Source organism: Vipera ursinii (assembly GCF_947247035.1).
Source record: "Vipera ursinii genome assembly, chromosome: 3".
In the NCBI taxonomy this organism is placed as follows: domain Eukaryota; kingdom Metazoa; phylum Chordata; class Lepidosauria; order Squamata; family Viperidae; genus Vipera; species Vipera ursinii.
Window position 1 is genome coordinate 94481596 of NC_139516.1, and position 18694 is coordinate 94500289.

The 18694-nt window shown below is 42.6% G+C and overlaps 1 protein-coding gene across 4 annotated transcripts in view; it reads left to right on the forward strand.

Annotated features, from left to right (window-relative positions):
* Positions 1-18694, forward strand: part of KCNT2 (potassium sodium-activated channel subfamily T member 2) — a 267504-nt gene that overhangs the window by 212152 nt on the left and 36658 nt on the right. For 2 of the 4 annotated variants that reach the window (XM_083358889.1, XM_083358890.1), the window contains 3 exons: positions 3318-3490; positions 6388-6459; positions 10887-11021. In XM_083358889.1, the coding sequence (XP_083215015.1) occupies positions 3318-3490; positions 6388-6459; positions 10887-11021 (380 nt within the window). The remainder of the gene's footprint in view (positions 1-3317; positions 3491-6387; positions 6460-10886; positions 11022-18694) is intronic. The other 2 variants (XM_083358891.1, XM_083358892.1) reach the window with 1 other exon arrangement.

The following is an 18694-nucleotide window of genomic DNA, read 5'->3' on the forward strand; positions in this document are numbered from 1 at the left end:
CGGAACTTGATGCCGGCAGCAGGTGTTCCCTCAGATATCCCGGACCCAAGCCATTTAGGGCTTTATAGGTCATCACCAGCACCTTGAATCTCACCCGGAGGGCAACCGGAAGCCAATGCAGCTCACGGAGCAGAGGTGTTACATGGGAGTAACGGGAAACCCCCATCACAACTCGCACGGCTGCATTTTGCACCAGCTGAAGCCTCCAAGTGGTCCTCAAGGGCAGCCCCATGTAGAGAGCATTGCAGTAGTCTAAACGGGAGGTCTCGAGTGCATGAGTGACTGTGCGTAGGGCATCTCGGTCCAGATAGGGTCGCAACTGGTGCACCAGGCGAACCTGGGCAAAAGCCCCACTGGTCATGGCTCCTATGTGATCTTCAAAACTGAGCCATGAATCCAGGAGGACACCCAAGTTGTGAGCCCTATCAATGGGGGGAAACACCTCACCCCCCATCGTTAAAGATGGAATAGTCTGGTTAACCCGAGATGCCGGTATGCACAGCCACTCAGTCTTGGCAGGATTGAGACGAAGCCTGTTTCTCCCCATCCAGACCCGGACCGCCTCCAGGCAGAGGGACATCACGGCGAAGGCATCACTGGGTTGGTTCGGGGTGGAGAAAAAAAGTTGGGTATCATCAGCGTACTGATGATACCCCACCCCAAAACCACGAATGATCTCGCCCAGTGGCTTCATATAGATGTTGAACAGGAGGGGAGAGAGAACCGACCCTTGAGGAACTCCACAAACGAGAGGCCTCGGGGCGGATCTCTGCCCTCCCGTCAACACCGACTGCGAACAACCCAGAAGGTAGGAGGAGAACCACCGTAAAATGGTGCCTTCCACTCCCAACCCCCTGAGATGCCGCAGTAGGATACCATGGTTGATGGTATCAAAAGCCGCTGACAGATCTAATAGGTCTAGGACAGAGGAACAACCCCTGTGCCGAGCCCACCAGAGATCTTTCACCAACACGACCAATGCCGTCTCCGTGCTGTGCCCGGGCCTGAAACCCGATTGGTATGGGTCCAGATAATCAGTTTCCTCCAGGAACAGGGGAAGCTGATGTGCCACCACACTCTCAAGAACCTTCATCAGAAAGCGAAGGTTGGAGACCAGATGATAGGGCAGGCTTCTTGAGGAGGGGTCTCACTACCGCCTCCTTCAAGGTGGTGGGGAAGATACCCTCCTTCAAGGAAGCAGTTATTACTGCCTGGAACCAGCCTCGTGTCTCCTCCCGGGCTGCAAAAACCAGTCAGGAGGGGCACGGGTCCAATAAACAGGTGGTAGAGCTCAGCCTCCCCATAATCCTGTCCACATCATCAGAGGAAACAGGATCGAACTCAGTCCAGATAACATGCTCAAGACCGTCCGATTCCTCCACGTCAGACTCTGCCCAGTCCGAGTTCAAACCGGTCCGGATCTGAGCGATTTTGTCCGTCAGATGATGACTAAACTCCTTGGCCCGACCCTGCAAGGGATCCTCCCTCACCTCCTGGTTAAGAAGGGAGCAAGTCACCCTAAACAGGGCGGCCAGGTGATTATCTGCGGACGCGATGAGGGCAGCAAAATAATTAGCCTTCGCCGTCCTCATCGCCGCAAGATAAGACCTTATGAAGGTTCTTAACTGCAATCGGTCAGATTCGGATCAGCTGGACCTCCAACCACTCTCCAGACACCATCTCCGATGCTTCATCTCCCGGAGCTCCACAGAAAACCATGGAGCCCAACAGGATCTGCGTCGGGTCAGGGGTCGCAAGGGTACAACATGGTCAAGTGCCTTGGTGGCCGCCCTTTCCCAGGCATCCACCAAGGCATTGGCCAGGCTGTGAATGAGGGCAATGGGTATAGACTCAAGCGCCATCTGGAACCATTCTGGGTCCATTAGGCGCCTGGGGCAGAACCACCTGGTCAGTTCCGCAGCCCAGCTGCGGGGGGGTGGCATAACGGAAGACCAGCCACAGGAGATAATGATTGGACCATGACAGGGGGAAACTCTGACAACCCTCCCAGGGAAGGCAGGTTGAAGTAAGCCAGCACTATAAGTCTGGGGAACTCTACCGCCAACCCTGAGAGGGTGTCGAGCAGCCCGGGCAGGGCTGTTGCCACACAGCTGGGTGCCAGGTATGTGAGCAACAAGCCCATCTGGACCCAAGGGCCAAATCTCAGGAGGAGGGACTCACTCCCGCCTATCTGGACAATGGTGGTCTCCCGGGGACATAAAGTCTCCCGAATAACCACCACCACCCCACCGCCCCTACCCTGAGCCCGTGGCTGGTGTAGCACACAGAAACCTGGGGGGGCATAGCTCAGTCAGAGGGACCCCTCCCTCCGAGCCCAACCAGGTTTCAGTAATGCATGCCAGATCTGCGAATTCCTCCTCGATCAAATCACGAACGAGGGGAGTCTTTTTAACAACAGATCTGGCATTAAAATACACCAGCCTAAGCTCAGGGACCTGATCACCCTCATCCCCAGGCAAAAGGGTGCTAACCGGAGGGTCGGAGCGGGCCACTGCTCGAAGATAGCGAGGGTGCAATCCCAGATATTGATGTGGCCCTCCGTGCAACCACATGCTGCCATTCCCTATTGTCGTTGGGATTTGACACCCCACCCCAGCACACGCAGAGCCAGCAGCCTCCACCCCTAACCCCACCCCACCAGAGCCCATAACAGGCCCAGACTGAGTGCCAGTTAATAGTTCCCTCCCCTCCCCACTATTCCTCCCCCTCCCTAACCCTTTAAAATAACCGGCTAAAAAACTTATCAGGGGCCTCTTAGTGCATCTCCCCCAGAGGCCCCTCGTGCCCAAAAGGTTGGGGACCTCTGCTTTAGACCACATAGCTCAACAACAGTCCCAGTTATGATTGTAAATCAAGGATTACATGTATGCCAGATTATATAAAGTTCCTATCCTTTTCCAATCTCAGCATGCAAATATAAAACCAAATCTTCCATGTTTTTCAGGAGAGGCTGATTATAATGAAACTGTTGCCAAAATAGTATGGAATTAATGTCAATAAATGTGTTATATATACTTAAATATCTTCAGTGACTGTAAATATCTTAAATTCAAAATGCAAGTCACATATACAGTACACATCAATGTTTAAAATGTGAGGCTTTCCTTAAAAATGGAGCTAGTGAAAATTTAAATATATCTTAAATGATTAAAAGCTGGACATAATGTGGTACAAGTACTATTAATATACTTTGAGGCAAACATTTTCTGAGAAAAAATTACAACTAACAGATGATAGGTATTGTATTTTTTGTCCTGTGATTTTTTTGGGATCTATTTTAATTAATTGATTTTTAGGGGTGCCAGCATAACTACTATGAAGATGCCAAAGCTTATGGGTTCAGAAACAAAATAATTATAGTCGCTGCAGAGACTGCAGGAAATGGACTCTACAATTTTATTGTACCTCTCAGGGCTTATTATAGACCAAAGAAAGAACTCAATCCAATTGTGTTGCTGCTAGATAATCCGTAAGTAGAATTTTTGTCCTTTTATCCCAGAAATACACATTCAGATTTGGAACTTTCTATGTACTTCATATTGTTGATATCAAATTTACTAAATGTGTTTTAATTCAGACGGATTGTATCACCAATACTTGGAGACAGTCACTTATAGGAGAAATATCAGATTTATTTTATGCATCAAAGATAGAGTTTGAAATACCAAGATATAACTTTGCTACAAACAAATGACTTTTGATGCCATTGTATCAGGCACAAAGAATCAGGACCATTTGTGTAGGTTGCAACATAAATGATTTATTGAAGCCTATACACAAGAATCTGGTCAGCTAAGGGTCAGCACTAAATTAGTGGTATATAAAAGTCAATGGAATTCAAGAGAGGGGAGGCAAGACTTAAGACTCTGAGAGGCTAAACCGATGGCATGTTTTACTCTGCCCTCCAGTTCCACCTCCTCTTTTCCTACACATAGAAAGTTAAACACATTTTTCATGATTATTATATTAGTACTATCACAGTCCTCCTCGTCTTCCTCCCCCTATTACTACTACTATTTTACTTGGAGTTGAAGGGGTTTTGCCTCAATTATTTAAGTAACTTTTCAGGCTATGGGCATTAAGTACTTGACTATTGCCATTGGAAATAAGTACTATTGAGGGTAATTTTCCATTGTAAACAGCAAAAAATCTTGATGCCATTTTCTTAAAGAAATTTAATTTTGGCATCACTGTAGCATGAAATCATAAAGAAAATCTGTAAAACTTTGCCTGAATTGCTGGATCTTTAAAATATTCCAATCACAATAAAAAAAAATCTGCTACTTATCCATTCTTGGCAGACAGTCATGTCAGGTTTTTAATTTGCTTTTTTATTTTGGTCTAATAAAATATATTAACAATATGTCTCTAGTGAAAGTTATCTGAACACTTTAAATGTGCCCAGTTGCTTCACATTTATTTTTGCATAGATTGGATTATTCTTTTTCTACCAAAAACCTCTGGCAATGTAAGCATTCAGAGAAACTACAGCAAAATATTAAGTTTTTATTTCTTATTCCAGAGTACTTCAAAAAGTACAGCCTATCACCGTCTCTTTTGAAGTTCCTAGAGTAGGTGTTGCCATGTTTTCAGTTCTTGTGATACACTTACCACATACTTTAACATTCCTGAAATGTCAAATAATGGATCAATACTTTTGAAATGTAGCCCTTGACATGCACAAAACCTGGTGTGAGCCTGAACGTTGCTCAGTCCTACTTTATGTCATGTAATGCAGAACATTCAACTACAGATAGTTCTTGACATATGACCAAAGTTGAGAGAAGAATTTCCATCATGTAAATTGATTCATCGTCACATGATCAGACCCGATTTTACAATATTTTTTACCATGGTTATAAGCCAAGTCATGCAGTTGCGAATCTAGCTTTACCAATGGTAAGTTTTGCCGGAAACCAGCAAAAATCATAACAAATTGCGATTATGTGACCACTGAATGCTGCAACCAATCGGAAATGGGGAGCCAGTGTCAAGCACACGAACTGCAAGCCCATGATTGTAAATCCAAATATAAATTCTGACTGACTTTCAGAGGCCATCAATTCAAACTGTTGTTAAGCAAACTGTCATAAGTCAGGGACTACCTCTATACAACCATCTATCAACTCTTGTAAATATTCCGGATCTCGTGCATAGGAGATCTCTCTCTCTCTCTCTCTCTCTCTCTCTCTCTCTCTCTCTCTCTCTCTCTCTCTCTCTCTCTCTCTCTCTCTCTCTCTCTCTCTCTCTCTCTCTCTCTCTCTCTCTTATTATATCCAAGTTGAACTGCAAAGCTCATTATGGAGTGATATTTTTATTGTAGATGTATAGGGCCCTCTAGTGTTTGAATTGATTTTTTAAAGTTCATATATTAAATGCCCTGCACGATTTTTAAGACATGCTATCTCTATCTCTATTAAAGTTTTAATTACTTTTCATCAAAGTTCCTTATGGCTTCTAGCTGTGTTTTCTTTTTTCCTTTTTGGAGGGAATTTATCAACATTTCTACCACCAGTTATTATGAGATCCAGCATCCAGCGAAACAAATACTTTAGGGAGCATTATTATGTATTTAATAAATACAGTTTACATGTAAGTTCTTTAGTCATCCCCATAAGTGTAAAAATATCTATTTGAGTGCTTCATTACTGCTTAAATTCCATTGAATTGGTACCATTGCATTCAGGTCTTTTTGCACTCACCATATTATGATTTATTTTGAGACAGGAAATACTTGTAAATTGTTTCATAATCTCTAAAATAGGTTTAACACATTTTTAAGAGAGAAAAATATCTCTAATACCTCCCCATACTAAATTGGGGAGATAATGAAAAATCCAGTACTGACAATGTGCATAATATCTATTAAGCACAATGGACACTGCCTTCTTTGCCATAACCAAATTTGTACTTTTCAAACAGCTATGCAAGCCCAAATGTAGTTTTTAATTTGCATGTTTACATTGTTCCAAATTGATAGCCAACTCTCAATGGCTCTCGGCCTCTTACAACAATCAAACAAAGTACGGTAATTACAGATGGTCCTTGACTTTTTTTGTCTGTGAAAAATTCCTTCATATATCTGGCGATTAATTTAATAATTTCTCTAACACAGATACTCAACAGTTAAGAATGTCTCTAAAATGTATCTATCAGAAGAAATGTGTATGAAAATCAAGCAGGATTTTACATACTGTAACATTTTTCAAAGTAATGAAGAAACAGAAAAGGCAAACATATGGATATTAGGGATTTTTCCACTTTCCAGTTAAATTGTACTTAACATTATTACTACTAAATAATTTCCAGTACCCACACAATTTTTTGTGATACTATCTTTCACTTTGTGACCCATCTGCTATTTAGGCCAGATATGCATTTTCTGGATGCAATCTGTTGGTTTCCAATGGTTTACTACATGGTGGGCTCTATTGACAAGTAGGTAAAATGATTCTTGGTGCACTAAATATTGTAGTGTATTGTAGTGTGCAGTACCATGTAGTTGCATGCTTTTATGTAGTGCTAGTGTTTTGAAGTTGTGTTGTTGCATGCTTACTTGTTCTTCAACATACCAAAACTTTTATATCATTAAGTTTTCCTGTTTAAAAAGAGACTTCTAGTTTCATACATGGTAATCTACAGTTGAATAGTAATTGATATACAATCCAGTCTTCATTCATTTATCCATTCAATTTATATATACCGGTAGTAACTATATTTGACAGTATATGTACACAGTACACACAGTGGATCTGCTGAGATTACATGAGCTCTTCATAACTGATTGAGTTAGATAGACACCGGAAAACCATGTCTATGGAGATTCTCAGTCATCCAAGTCATGGTTGTCCGGAAGCTGGTCTTCTAAAAGGCAGGTGGACTTTTCTTTGTTTTTTCCCCCCTTTCCTTTTTAAGTTGCCTTTTGGAAAAGCACCTTAAGGACTGGAAAACCATCTTTCTAAAGAAGCTTTAATTTCCAAAAGAATTGGGCTGGGCTAATTGACTATTTTTCCACTTTTATCCACTTCTGAATTATTTCTAGAACCTGGTGATCTGTTGTTTGGATGCATAGTAAGGAATTCTCATCTTCAAGTCCTTATGAAAACTTATTAATTAATTGAGAAATCCTATATGTAAAATACTCAGCTAAAATGCATATTGGTTGTTCTCCAAAGGCTGCCTTGTGCATTAGGATCTCCTCACCTTCACTCTGGACTATCCAAACTGGAACTGCAGTTGCTGCAAACAGTTAGAGCCTCCAATCCTACCTTATAAGTTTTTTAAAAATGTCTGAAACAATTATGCTGGTAATGAACAAAGCAAGAGAAGCAATGGGAAGCAGATATACTTCCAAATACATTGTCACTTAAAAGAAATGCTTATCCAATCCTTTACTTCATAATGTTTCTTGTCTTGCTACCATGGCACTTAATAATAATAATAACAACAATAATAACAACAACTTTATTGTCACTTTAAATGTACACCAGTCGGCATACTTCAAAATGAAATTTCGTTGCATGCAGCTCTCACCTCCGATATACACTCCTTGTTCATGGCCAGCTCAAGTTTCAGATCTTCCATTTTAGTCTCTAGGGAGTGAATGATGGCAAACAGGACAGATGGAAATGGAGCTCCATGGGGATTAGCCCTCAAATTAGCTTGCATTTAACTGTAGTTAGTGTTCCATATTATTATGTTTTTTTAAAAACTCTTTTTAAAAAGTTTAAATCTTAGCTAAATCAGCAGCTGTTATTTTAAGATAATGTAGAGTTTATTGTAAAACAAACAGGATGTTTCACTTTGAGATACTCATTTCATTTTTATGATGTTGAAGGAAAAAAATCCTTTAATATATTGCCACTTGATTGCTGTTTATCTTGTTTTCCTCAGATTTAACCATGCCTTAAACTTAAGCATCTTTTTGTTTTTGTTTATAATAGCATGTAATAAAATGGTATATATATAACTTTTTGATTTTTCCCAAAGATGGGAAAGATACTATGTAGGGATGTTCTAATAGTAAAGGTAAAGGTTCCCCCGCACATGCGTGCTAGTCGATTCCGACTCTAGGGGTCGGTGCTTATCTCCGTTTCAAAGCTGAAGAGCCAGCGTTTGTCCAAAGACGTCTCCGTGGTCATGTGGCCGGCATGACTAGACACCAAAGGCGCACAGAACGCTGTTACCTTCCCACCATAGTGGTCCCTATTTTTCTACTTGCATTTTTACATGCTTTCGAACTGCTAGGTAGGCAGAAGCTGGGACAAGTAACAGGCGCTCACTCTGTTATGCGGCACTCGGGATTCGACCCGCCAAACTGCCGACCCTCTGATCGAAAAGCTCAGTGTCTTAACCCACTGAGCCACCGCATCCCTATGTTCTAATACTTTGCTAGTTTTATTAGAGAATATATTTGTACCCACAGGCTGTTTCATATATTGCATGGCAACAAGCCAGAGTTTTAATTGGTTCATTTTACACTCAGCAGAGAGCTCACTTCACTTTACTACCCCCTCAAAGATCAGTAGTATAAGAAAAATGCCTCTTAACCTATTTATTGCAACTCATACTTTATTTTATACATTTTAGATAAAGCAAAAACAAAACTGGGTACTCAAAGAATATAATACATGGAAAAATGTCTGAAACAATTATGTTGATAATGAACAAAACAAGACAAGCAATAAGAGGCAGATATAGTTCCAAATATATTGTCACTTAAAAAAAATGCTTATCCAATCCTTCACCGTCATAATGCTTCTTGTCTTGTTACCACGGCATTTTCAACTGCAGTTAGTGTTCCATATTATTCTTTTCTTTACCACCCAGTCCCCAACCTTTTTGGCACTAGGGCCTGGTTTCGTGGAAGACCATTTTTCCACGAACTGGGGGTGGAGGAGGGGGGAGTGTGCAACCTAGAATCCCTCGCAGGTGCAGTTTACAGTCAGGGTTTACACTCTAAGGAGAATCTAATGCTTGATGATCGGAGGTGTAACTGAGGAGTTGTTGCTAGCACTGGGGAGTGGCTGCAAATACAGATGAAGCTTCGCTTGCTCTCCTGCCTCTCACTTCCAGCTGTGCAGCCAAACAGACCATGGACCAGTATCGGCCCAGGGGTCATGGACCCCTGCTTTACTATTCTAAAAGAGATATCACTATACAGTGCTATAGTTCCTCCCTCAGTTTGAAAAACAGGAGGTGAGTTAATTGTAGAGAGAGTGTTTGTGTAAATACAGGTAGTCCTCAACTCATGCCCACAATTGGGACCATCGCTAAGCAATGCAGTTATTAAATGTTTTTGCAACCTATTTTGCTATAACTGTTAAGCAAATCCAGCTTCCCCATTGACTTTGCTTGACAGAAGCCCCCTGGGAACATCATAAATGGTGATCCTATAGTCCTGGGATGCTTCAGCTGTCATAAATACATGCTGATTGTCAAGTTACTAAAATTTCATCATGTGACCATGGGGTCACTGCAAAGGTGGTAAGTGCAATGACCGGCTGTAAGTCCCTTTTTTCAGTGGCATCATGACTTTGAATGGTAGTTAAATGAATAGTCATAAGTCTAGGACTCCCTGTAATAGATAAATATAATTTCATCTAAGTAAGAAATTTGTGGAGAATGAAACAGTAAAAGATATTAACTGGCTGTAGTGATTAGAGAATAGAAGGCCTATGATGGTAGGAATGTGCTTTCTCTATCAAATATGTCAAGAGGACTCAAGAGGCTTTAATTATACCATGCCAGGACTTTTTTCCTCACTTACCTATGGTTACGTAGTTTATGACGCTCTCTATCATTAACTAACAGTCACATTTAATAAAAACTTGTAAATAATATTGAACTAAATTTCAGTGCTTCATCTAAAGCAAGAGTGTCAAAACTGCCGGCCCACAGGCCGGATGTGTCATGCCAAAACCACACCCACCCCATTGCTGGCAATGGAAAAAAAAAAGTCATGATACATCACAACATGTCACATGACATTGCGAGTTTGACACCCCTGATCTAAAGGGAACTTAAGGCTGCATTTATCTGGAACTAAATTACATTAATAGTTTACTTTTCATTAGAAATGTATAAAACTTAACTTTTAACTATAAACAAACTGTTGTAGATTAAATTAATCAGTTACTCATATCTTTCTGAGAAGAACAAACATGCATACTCAGACTGTTCCTGCTTTGTTCATTACAAACAAAATGGAATCACATGTAGATATCTGCTCATCTTTTCACATGATTTTGGGGACCAGGTTATGCATTTTGAAAACATGGCATACGTTTGTTTATTTATCTCTATTTACTTGTTCCTCCAAATTATTTTTTTTAAAATACCCTCTAAGGTAATATGGGATTAATCCTGTCAATTGTAAGATACTGTGGAGAAGATAAAATCTATCCAAGCAGCTACTAAGAATAACTTTATGACTACAGTTTAGTCATGATTACTTTATTTTATAAAACACTAAGCCTTTGTCAGAATATAGGGTTAATTTATTATCACCTATATATATTTGACTTCCAGAGGGCCTTCTCTGTGGGTGCGCCTGCCCTCTGGAACCAGCTGCCCGTGGAGCTTAGGACCGCCCCTGACCTTCGTTCATTCCGCCGGGACCTGAAGACCTGGCTCTTTGAGCTCTCCGGCCCAGGCTGAGAATTTTTAACTGAGGTTTTTAGTTAAGGGATAATTTAATCTTTTTAAACTGTTTTTTTAACTTTTGTGTTTCGCACTGTTTGATTTTAAATACCCTGTAAACCGCCCTGAGTCCTTCGGGAAAGGGCGGTATATAAATTTAATAAAATTAAAATTAAAATAAAATTAATAAAATTAAATGTAACTTTTTCTTCTGTTAAAAAAAGTCTAGATGATTTGCTAAAATGTGGTGTGACATTTGCTGCCAATATGGTTGTGGTGGACAAGGAAAGCACTATGAGTGCTGAAGAAGAATACATGGCAGATGCTAAGACGATTGTAAATGTACAAACCCTCTTTAGGTAAGTGGTTGTGTAATTATTTACTTCCTTTGTTTTTATGGAAATGCACTATCCCATTTACATTCCATAAAAATGTATAATTTAGATAATATAAATAGACTCGATCATATCAGATTTATTAGTGACATTAATGACTAATCTCTCCATAAAATATTTCACTTGATCTAATATTATATATTAAAAAAGCAATAAAACACATGAATTTCTTTCCAATGTTACACCAAGAGTCTAGTGTATTTAGTTGAACCTAGTTTAGGAAGCAACAATGGTTTTTATTGGGTATCAAATGTTATGAGTGAAATCATCTGTTTCTGATGATCTTTGATGCTCCTTCTCCATTGAACACATAAATATTCACAGTGGGTAAAGAACATGTTCTGGGCATTTTGCCTAGTAATCCTACAAGTGAATATCAAATAATAAATTACTATGTTATATTTCACCTTTTGGTAGTCTGTGTGGGTAAATCACAGTAAAGAAGATGTCCATTGCTAAATAATTATATTGTGTTTGTTGCTTTGAATAAGTTTCTGGTTACTAAGTAGTCCTTTTGCTGCTCATCAAAGAACATAACTTGATTAGGTTTGATCTATATGCCATCCCTAACTTCTGCAGCAATGAGGAATTTCTTATAAACTAGGCCTTTATAAAGCCAATTCTATTGGAATAATATAGATTATTAAACAGGTTGAGGAATTCTCTAAATACAGAAATGAAACTATAGCTATAACCAAACAATTTATCAACTAATATTTGGGATGATGAAGTAAAAAAAAAATCAAATAAGAACAGAAATAATCTATTCATTGATAAAATAGCAAAGCATTCTGACAGAAGAGTGTTATTTTCAATGGAAGAAAGAGGGAAGTTGAAACTGTAACCTACTGAATTCAATATATTAAAGAATGATGGGAAAACTGAAAAGTTTGAAGAAAGCATTTCCTGTGTACTGTTATGAAAGTGGAAAGCAGGAAAAGAATCGTAAAGATTCTGGAAACAGCAAAGAAAGCCAAAATTTTGGATTTATGAGATGCAGTATTCATTTATGCATTCTTACACAGAAATATATGCTAAGGGATAGTACCTTTGGATAGATGCTACTTCGTGTAGGAAGGGAGAATAAGAGAAATATTTTGGATTTTAAAAAAAAACAGAAAGGGGGGAGTTGGAAGGAAAGGAAGATATATAGTAGTTCCTTATCAATAACTTCTTGCCAGTGCTGTTTGGCTGGATCTGGTCAGTGCGTTCCCTGGCTCTCTGAAACCATGAGTTCAGAGCTATACTGCTCCATTGTCTGATGGCTTCAGATGGCTCATGAGGTTCCTCTGGGTTAAAGAAAAAGCTGATAAATAAGGAGAAGCTCAGAGCTGGATTGTTTGCCCTTTGTATAGTTCTTGAGAATGATTTCAGTTTTGGATGGAAATGAAAAAAAAAGAGCTTAATATAACAAAAAGTGAAGGTATTCTTCTTCTTCTATAGATATTTCTGTCTTGAGAAAAAAGCATTGCTATTACCAGTTGTCCTATCAGACAAAATTATATCAGATGTGAAACAAAAGACAAAGCAGAGGTCTCAAGAACAGAATTAGGTTGGGAGGTGGCTAAGTTGGATAATGGTTTTGTTCCTGGGCTGAACAAATTGCCAAAAGGCTGATGACTCTAAAAAAGAAGTTCTACTAAAGAACCACCATATACCAGTTGCTCCGATTAACAACAAGGCTACCAAAGAGTTCCTGAACAGACAATATTATCTCCTGCAAATGTTTTCCATGACATATATAATCTTATCAAGAACCAGATGTGCTTGCCAGACCAATTCTAGCACATAAGGGACCGAAAAAGGGAATTGAGCTCTGTAAACAGTGGAGTTTTTTTTATTTCTTCTTTGGATCACTGCATTAAGTTTGTACAAACCTTGTATGAAACCAAGCATACAATTTAGCATAGGTGAAGAAATCATGTAAGAGATTGGTTCAGATGTTCTGTCTTTTGCTACTTAATAGTTCCTGAAAAGAGATCATTCAAAATGTGTAGATAATCATTCCCAAATCAAGCTTCACAAACATCTCCTTGGTATTTTGAGAAACTGAGGACAATGAACTAGTAAGGCCAACAACTAATGAAGAGCTAGGAGAAGTCTAACATGAACATGTTTCACCTTATTTTGTGACAGAGGTGCTTTTATTTTTCTATTAACCATTGCTCCAGTAATATTTTGGCCACCAAAGTTATCAGGTAGTTTTATAATAATATAATAATAATAATAATTTTATTTATATACCGCCCTTCTCCCGAAGGACTCAGGGCGGTGAACAGGGAAAGTATATAAAAATACAAAAATACAAAAGTTAAAAAGGAATTAAATACAATGCCCAAACTAAAACAGTAAATACATATATTAAAAAACAACAATAAAATCCCAAACCCATCCCCCCCATCAGGCCAGGCCAGCTTGTTCGAATAAGTGCGTCTTCAGATCGCGTCGGAAGGAGCGAAGGTTGGGCGCCATCCGGAGCTCGACCGGCAACCAATTCCATAAATCCGGGGCACCCACAGAGAAGGACCTCCCCCTGGGGGCCACCAGATGACATTCTCTGACTGGTGGCACCCTGAGGAGGCCCTCTCTGTGGGAACGCACAGGGCGGAGGGAAGTTGACGCTGGCAGCAGGTGATCCCTGAGGTACTCCGGACCCATGCCATGTAGGGCCTTGAACACCATTACCAGTACCTTGAATCTCACTCGGAAGACAACTGGGAGCCAATGCAGCTAAGGGAGCAGAGGTGTAACATGGGAGTATCGGGAAACTCCCAACACAACTCTCGCGGCTGCATTCTGTACCAGTTGGAGCCTCCGAGTGGTCTTCAAGGGCAGCCCCATGTAGAGAGCATTGCAGGAGTCTAAACAAGAGGTCACGAGCGCATGAGTGACTGTACGCAGGGCATCCTGGTCTAGATAGGGCCGCAAATGGCACACCAGGCGAACCTGGGCAAAGGCCCCCCTAGTCATGGCCACTATGTGATCTTCCAAAGTAAGCCGTGAATCTAGGAGGACTCCCAAGTTGTGAGCCCTATCTACAGGGGGTAATAGCTCACCCCCCATAGAAAGAGATGGAATATTCTGAATATCCTGAGATGCCGACACGTACAGCCACTCAGTCTTGTCGGGGTTGAGTTGAAGTCTGTTCCTCCCCATCCAGACCCGAACCGCTTCCAGGCAACGGGATATCACGTCGAGGGCATCACTGGGGTGATTTGAGGTCGAAATAAAAAGTTGGGTATCATCAGCGTACTGATGATACCCAACTCCAAAACCACGAATGATCTCACCCAGCGGTTTCATGTAGATGTTGAACAGGAGAGGCGAGAGGACCGACCCCTGAGGAACTCCACAAGCGAGAGGCCTCGAGGTCGACCTCTGCCCCCCTGCCAACACCGACTGCGAACGTCCCAGGAGATAGGAGGAGAACCACTGAAGAACTGTGCCTCCCACTCCCAATCCCCTGAGACGTCGCAGCAGGATACCATGGTCGATGGTATCGAACACTGCTGAGAGGTCTAATAGGACTAGGACAGAGGAATGTCCCCTGTCCCGGGCCCTCCAGAGATCATTCACCAGAGCGACCAATGCCGTCTCTGTGCTGTACCCGGGTCTGAAACCCGATTGGTACGGGTCTAGATAATCCACTTCATCCAGGACCAGAGGGAGCTGATGTGTCACCACACTCTCAACAACCTTCGCAAGAAAGCGAAGGTTGGAGACCGGACGAAAGTTATTTAACACAGCTGGGTCCAAGGCAGGCTTCTTGAGGAGGGGTCTCACCACTGCCTCCTTCAAGACGGTGGGGAAACTACCCTCACTCAAAGAGGCAGATATAACCGCCTGGAACCAGCCTCGTGTCCCCTCCCGAGCCGCATAAACCAGCCAGGAGGGGCACGGGTCCAATAAACATGTGGTGGAGCTCAATCTCCCCATAATCCTGTCCACTTCCTCCGGAGACACAGAATCAAACTCCTCCCAGATAATATTGACAAGACCGCCTGCGTCCTGATCGTCCGACTCTGCCCAGTCAGAGTCCAGACCGGTCCGAATCCGAGCGATTTTATCCGACAGATGTTGACTAAACTCCACGGCACGACCCTGCAAGGGTTCCTCCCTCACCTCCTGATTAAGGAGGGAGCGGGTCACCCTAAACAGGGCAGCCAGGCGGTTATCTGCAGACGCAATAAGGGTAGCGAAGTGATTAGACCTCGCCACCCTAATCGCTGCGAGATAAGACCTAATATAAGTTCTTAGTCGCAATCGGTTGGATTCAGATCGGCTGGATCTCCAACAGCTCTCTAGGTCCCGTCTCCGACGCGTCATCTCCCGAAGCTCCACGGAAAACCATGGAGCTTGCTGGGATCTGCACCGGGTCAGCGGCCACAAGCGTACAACTCGGTCAAGTGCCTCAGTGGCTGCCCTTTCCCAGGCTTCCACTAAGGCATCTGCCGAGTTGTGAGCAACGGAGGCAGGTGGGGACCCCAGCGCTCCCTGGAACCTATCAGGGTCCATTAAGCGCCTGGGGCGGTACCATCTAATTGGCTCCACACACCCCCGGTGGGGAGTGGCAAAACGGAAGACCAGCCGCAGGAGATGATGATCGGTCCATGACAGGGGCATAACAATTGGGGAGCCCCCACCAAGATCATCTAACCACTGTCCAGATAAGAAAACCAAGTCAAGGGTGTGGCCTCCCACATGAGTCGGTCCATAAATTACTTGCGTCAGGTCCATGGCCGTCATGGAAGCCATGAACCTCCGAGCTAACTCAGATGATCCTCCCAGGGATCGTAGATTGAAGTCACCCAAAACTATAAGTTTGGGGAACTCAATCACCAGCCCCGAGAGGATGTCGAGAAGCTCAGGCAGGGCTGCTGCTGCATGACTAGGCGAAAGGTACACCAGCAGCAAGCCCAACTGCGCCCCAGGACCACATCTCAGGAAGAGAAACTCACACCCGACTATCTGGGGAACGGTGGCCTCCCATGGACACAAGGTCTCCCTAATAGCTACCACCACTCCCCCGCCCCTACCCTGAGCCCGAGGCCGGTGTAGCACCTGGAAACCTGGAGGGCAAAGATCAACCAGAGGAATGCCACCCTCTGGGCCCAACCAAGTCTCCGTGATGCAAGCCAGGTCCGCATGCTCACCCTCGACCAGATCCCGGATAAGAGGAGCCTTATAAAACAACGGACCTGGCGTTCAAGTACACCAACCGGAGCTCAGGTGGCTGCACATTGTCGCTCCCGGGACCTCGGGGCAGAAGCAGAGGGTCGAAGCGCCTCACCGCTTGTAAGCAGCGGAGGGGCCCTCCTGGATGTCGATATGGCCCTCTGTTCGTACACCTGCTGCCATTCCCTAACGTGGGAATAGGTAATCTCACGACCCGCTCCAGAGCTCCGGAGGCAACCGACCCCCGCTCCCCCCCTATGCGATCAATCCTGGACCTGGCCCTCCCCCTTAACCCCTTAAATTTTTTTGCTAAAAAACAGATCAGGGGTCTCTTAGTTGGAGACCTATTTAAAGCCTATTCCAAAAACACTGTATGCAAAAACCATAATTTATTATGTTATGAAGATTGTACTTCAGTGACAGTCATTCTTGTTTAATATCTGAATTTCCATAGATAGAATTGACTTTGACCTTGAAATACAATCATCATAACCTAAAAAACCTCTGAAATTCATATATAGTACCTTTAGGAGGTAGAGAAACAAACGAGAGGGACAAAAGAAAAGTGTGAGGCTGGGAGGTAACTAGGTTTGTATACAAACGATATAGTTGTTGGGACATATTATTTCAATATATGAACTTCAGGACAAATATTTCAGAAAATACACAACATACCTGTCCTATATGAAAGAGGGAGGCACAAGATAGAATGCATAGGTGGGGAAAAAACTAAGGGAATAAGATGCCAGGATACCCCTTGGTTCTAGAGTAACTTTGAAGAATTTTAGAGTTCCTTGGGATGACAAATGACAAATACTAAATCTGTCCAAGAATATGTGAGAGTCCATATTCAGGATTACATCATGATAGTAAGAGAGTTGACATGAGCAGTGTGGTGGCCTACTGGTGTAGACACTCGCCTCCCACTTGGAAGGTTGAGAGTTCAATCCTAGGTAGCAGCAGATGTTTCTCTCCTAGGGTGCAAAAAAATATCTCCTGCGAACTCTACATTACATCAGGAAGGGCATTCGGCCAGCTCTATCTAGTCGCCAACTCTACCCTGAATTAAGGGATTACAGGATTGTAAAAAAATGGAGTAAGAGAGGTGACATATAGCTATTTCTCCACTCTTACCGTATCCAAGATAATTACCCAGTCATTTTGTTTTAGGGGACATTACTTGTTTGGGAGAAGTGGGCTGCATGATCATTTGTAGGCTGCTGTGAGGAGTGTTGTAGATAGTTGGCAAATAAAATTGCTTTGTTTTCTTGAATTGATTTCCCCCTGGGTAATTGGGTCAAGGGGCCTAAAGCATGGCCTTACGGGCAGAGAAGGATAGTTTGAGCCTGAAACTCCCAAAGAAATCCACTGGATCTTTCAGACTATAAATCTGCCATCTATATAAATACACATTCCCCATCCCCCAGCTTGTTGAGGCCAATCAATCAACTTATGCCCCTCTTCCAGTATGGTTGGGTCTATGTAATGGTGTTAGCTTCCTTGAGGGAGGGAGTGGTTTGGTTGGCCTTATAGGAGATAGTGTTACATCTGCTCCCCCAAGAAGCTGTTGCTGGGCTCAAATGGACAGCATTCATCCAGTTTCTTTTCTGCCAAAGAAGGTGGTTGGGCTATGGTTGCATGTGCCCTGGAGGAAACGCATTACCTGGAGTATTTCAGATGTATTTCATACCAACTACATTAGGTGGACCAGATTAAGAAATCAACTCTACCTGGGTCTGCTTAACATTCATCCTCATGGGGTGGAGTTTGCCTGTTTTTTTAACCTATAAAAGTTCAATGGCATGTACATCTTTTTTTCTTCCTGAGTTACCTTGAGTTAAGTTAGGGATTATTGCTACCACCATTACCCAACTGCCTTTCTGTCTCCCTCCAAAACTGTTCTTCTTTCTCTTTTTTAATTAATCAAAATCTTTCCTCTTGCTGTTGCTTCAACATTTCTCTAATGAGAAATGGCCGAATTTTCTAGCTGGTCTACATTCTTCTTTGCTTTAACCACAGGCATAAGGTGGATACCTGTCTTGACCACAGTAACAGTCTCTTCTATGGAAGAATTTGACTGCTGAAACTATTTTTCTATGTCTGTTTGTGTGGTGCAGGCTCTAGTTAATTTTCACAAGGGACCACATGAGAAGCTGGAACTGTTGTGGAGGGTCACCACTGCTGCCAGACCGCTCCCTGCTGCCAACTCTGCACTGCTGCCCCACCCTCCACCAACACTTACCTGTCTCCTCCACTGATAATCTGCCCCCCACCGCCAATGCCACCCCATTGATGCCCCACCCCCAACAACAATACTGCCGGCCCTATGGGCCAGACTGGGACTGCTCATGGGCTGGGTGGGATGTGTGATCCATAGGTCTTCTCTAGTTAGCATGTGCATCTTTCTTACTTCTTTTTTCTATAAAAAATGTCCTGCATACTTATTAATGAGGCCTTTTATC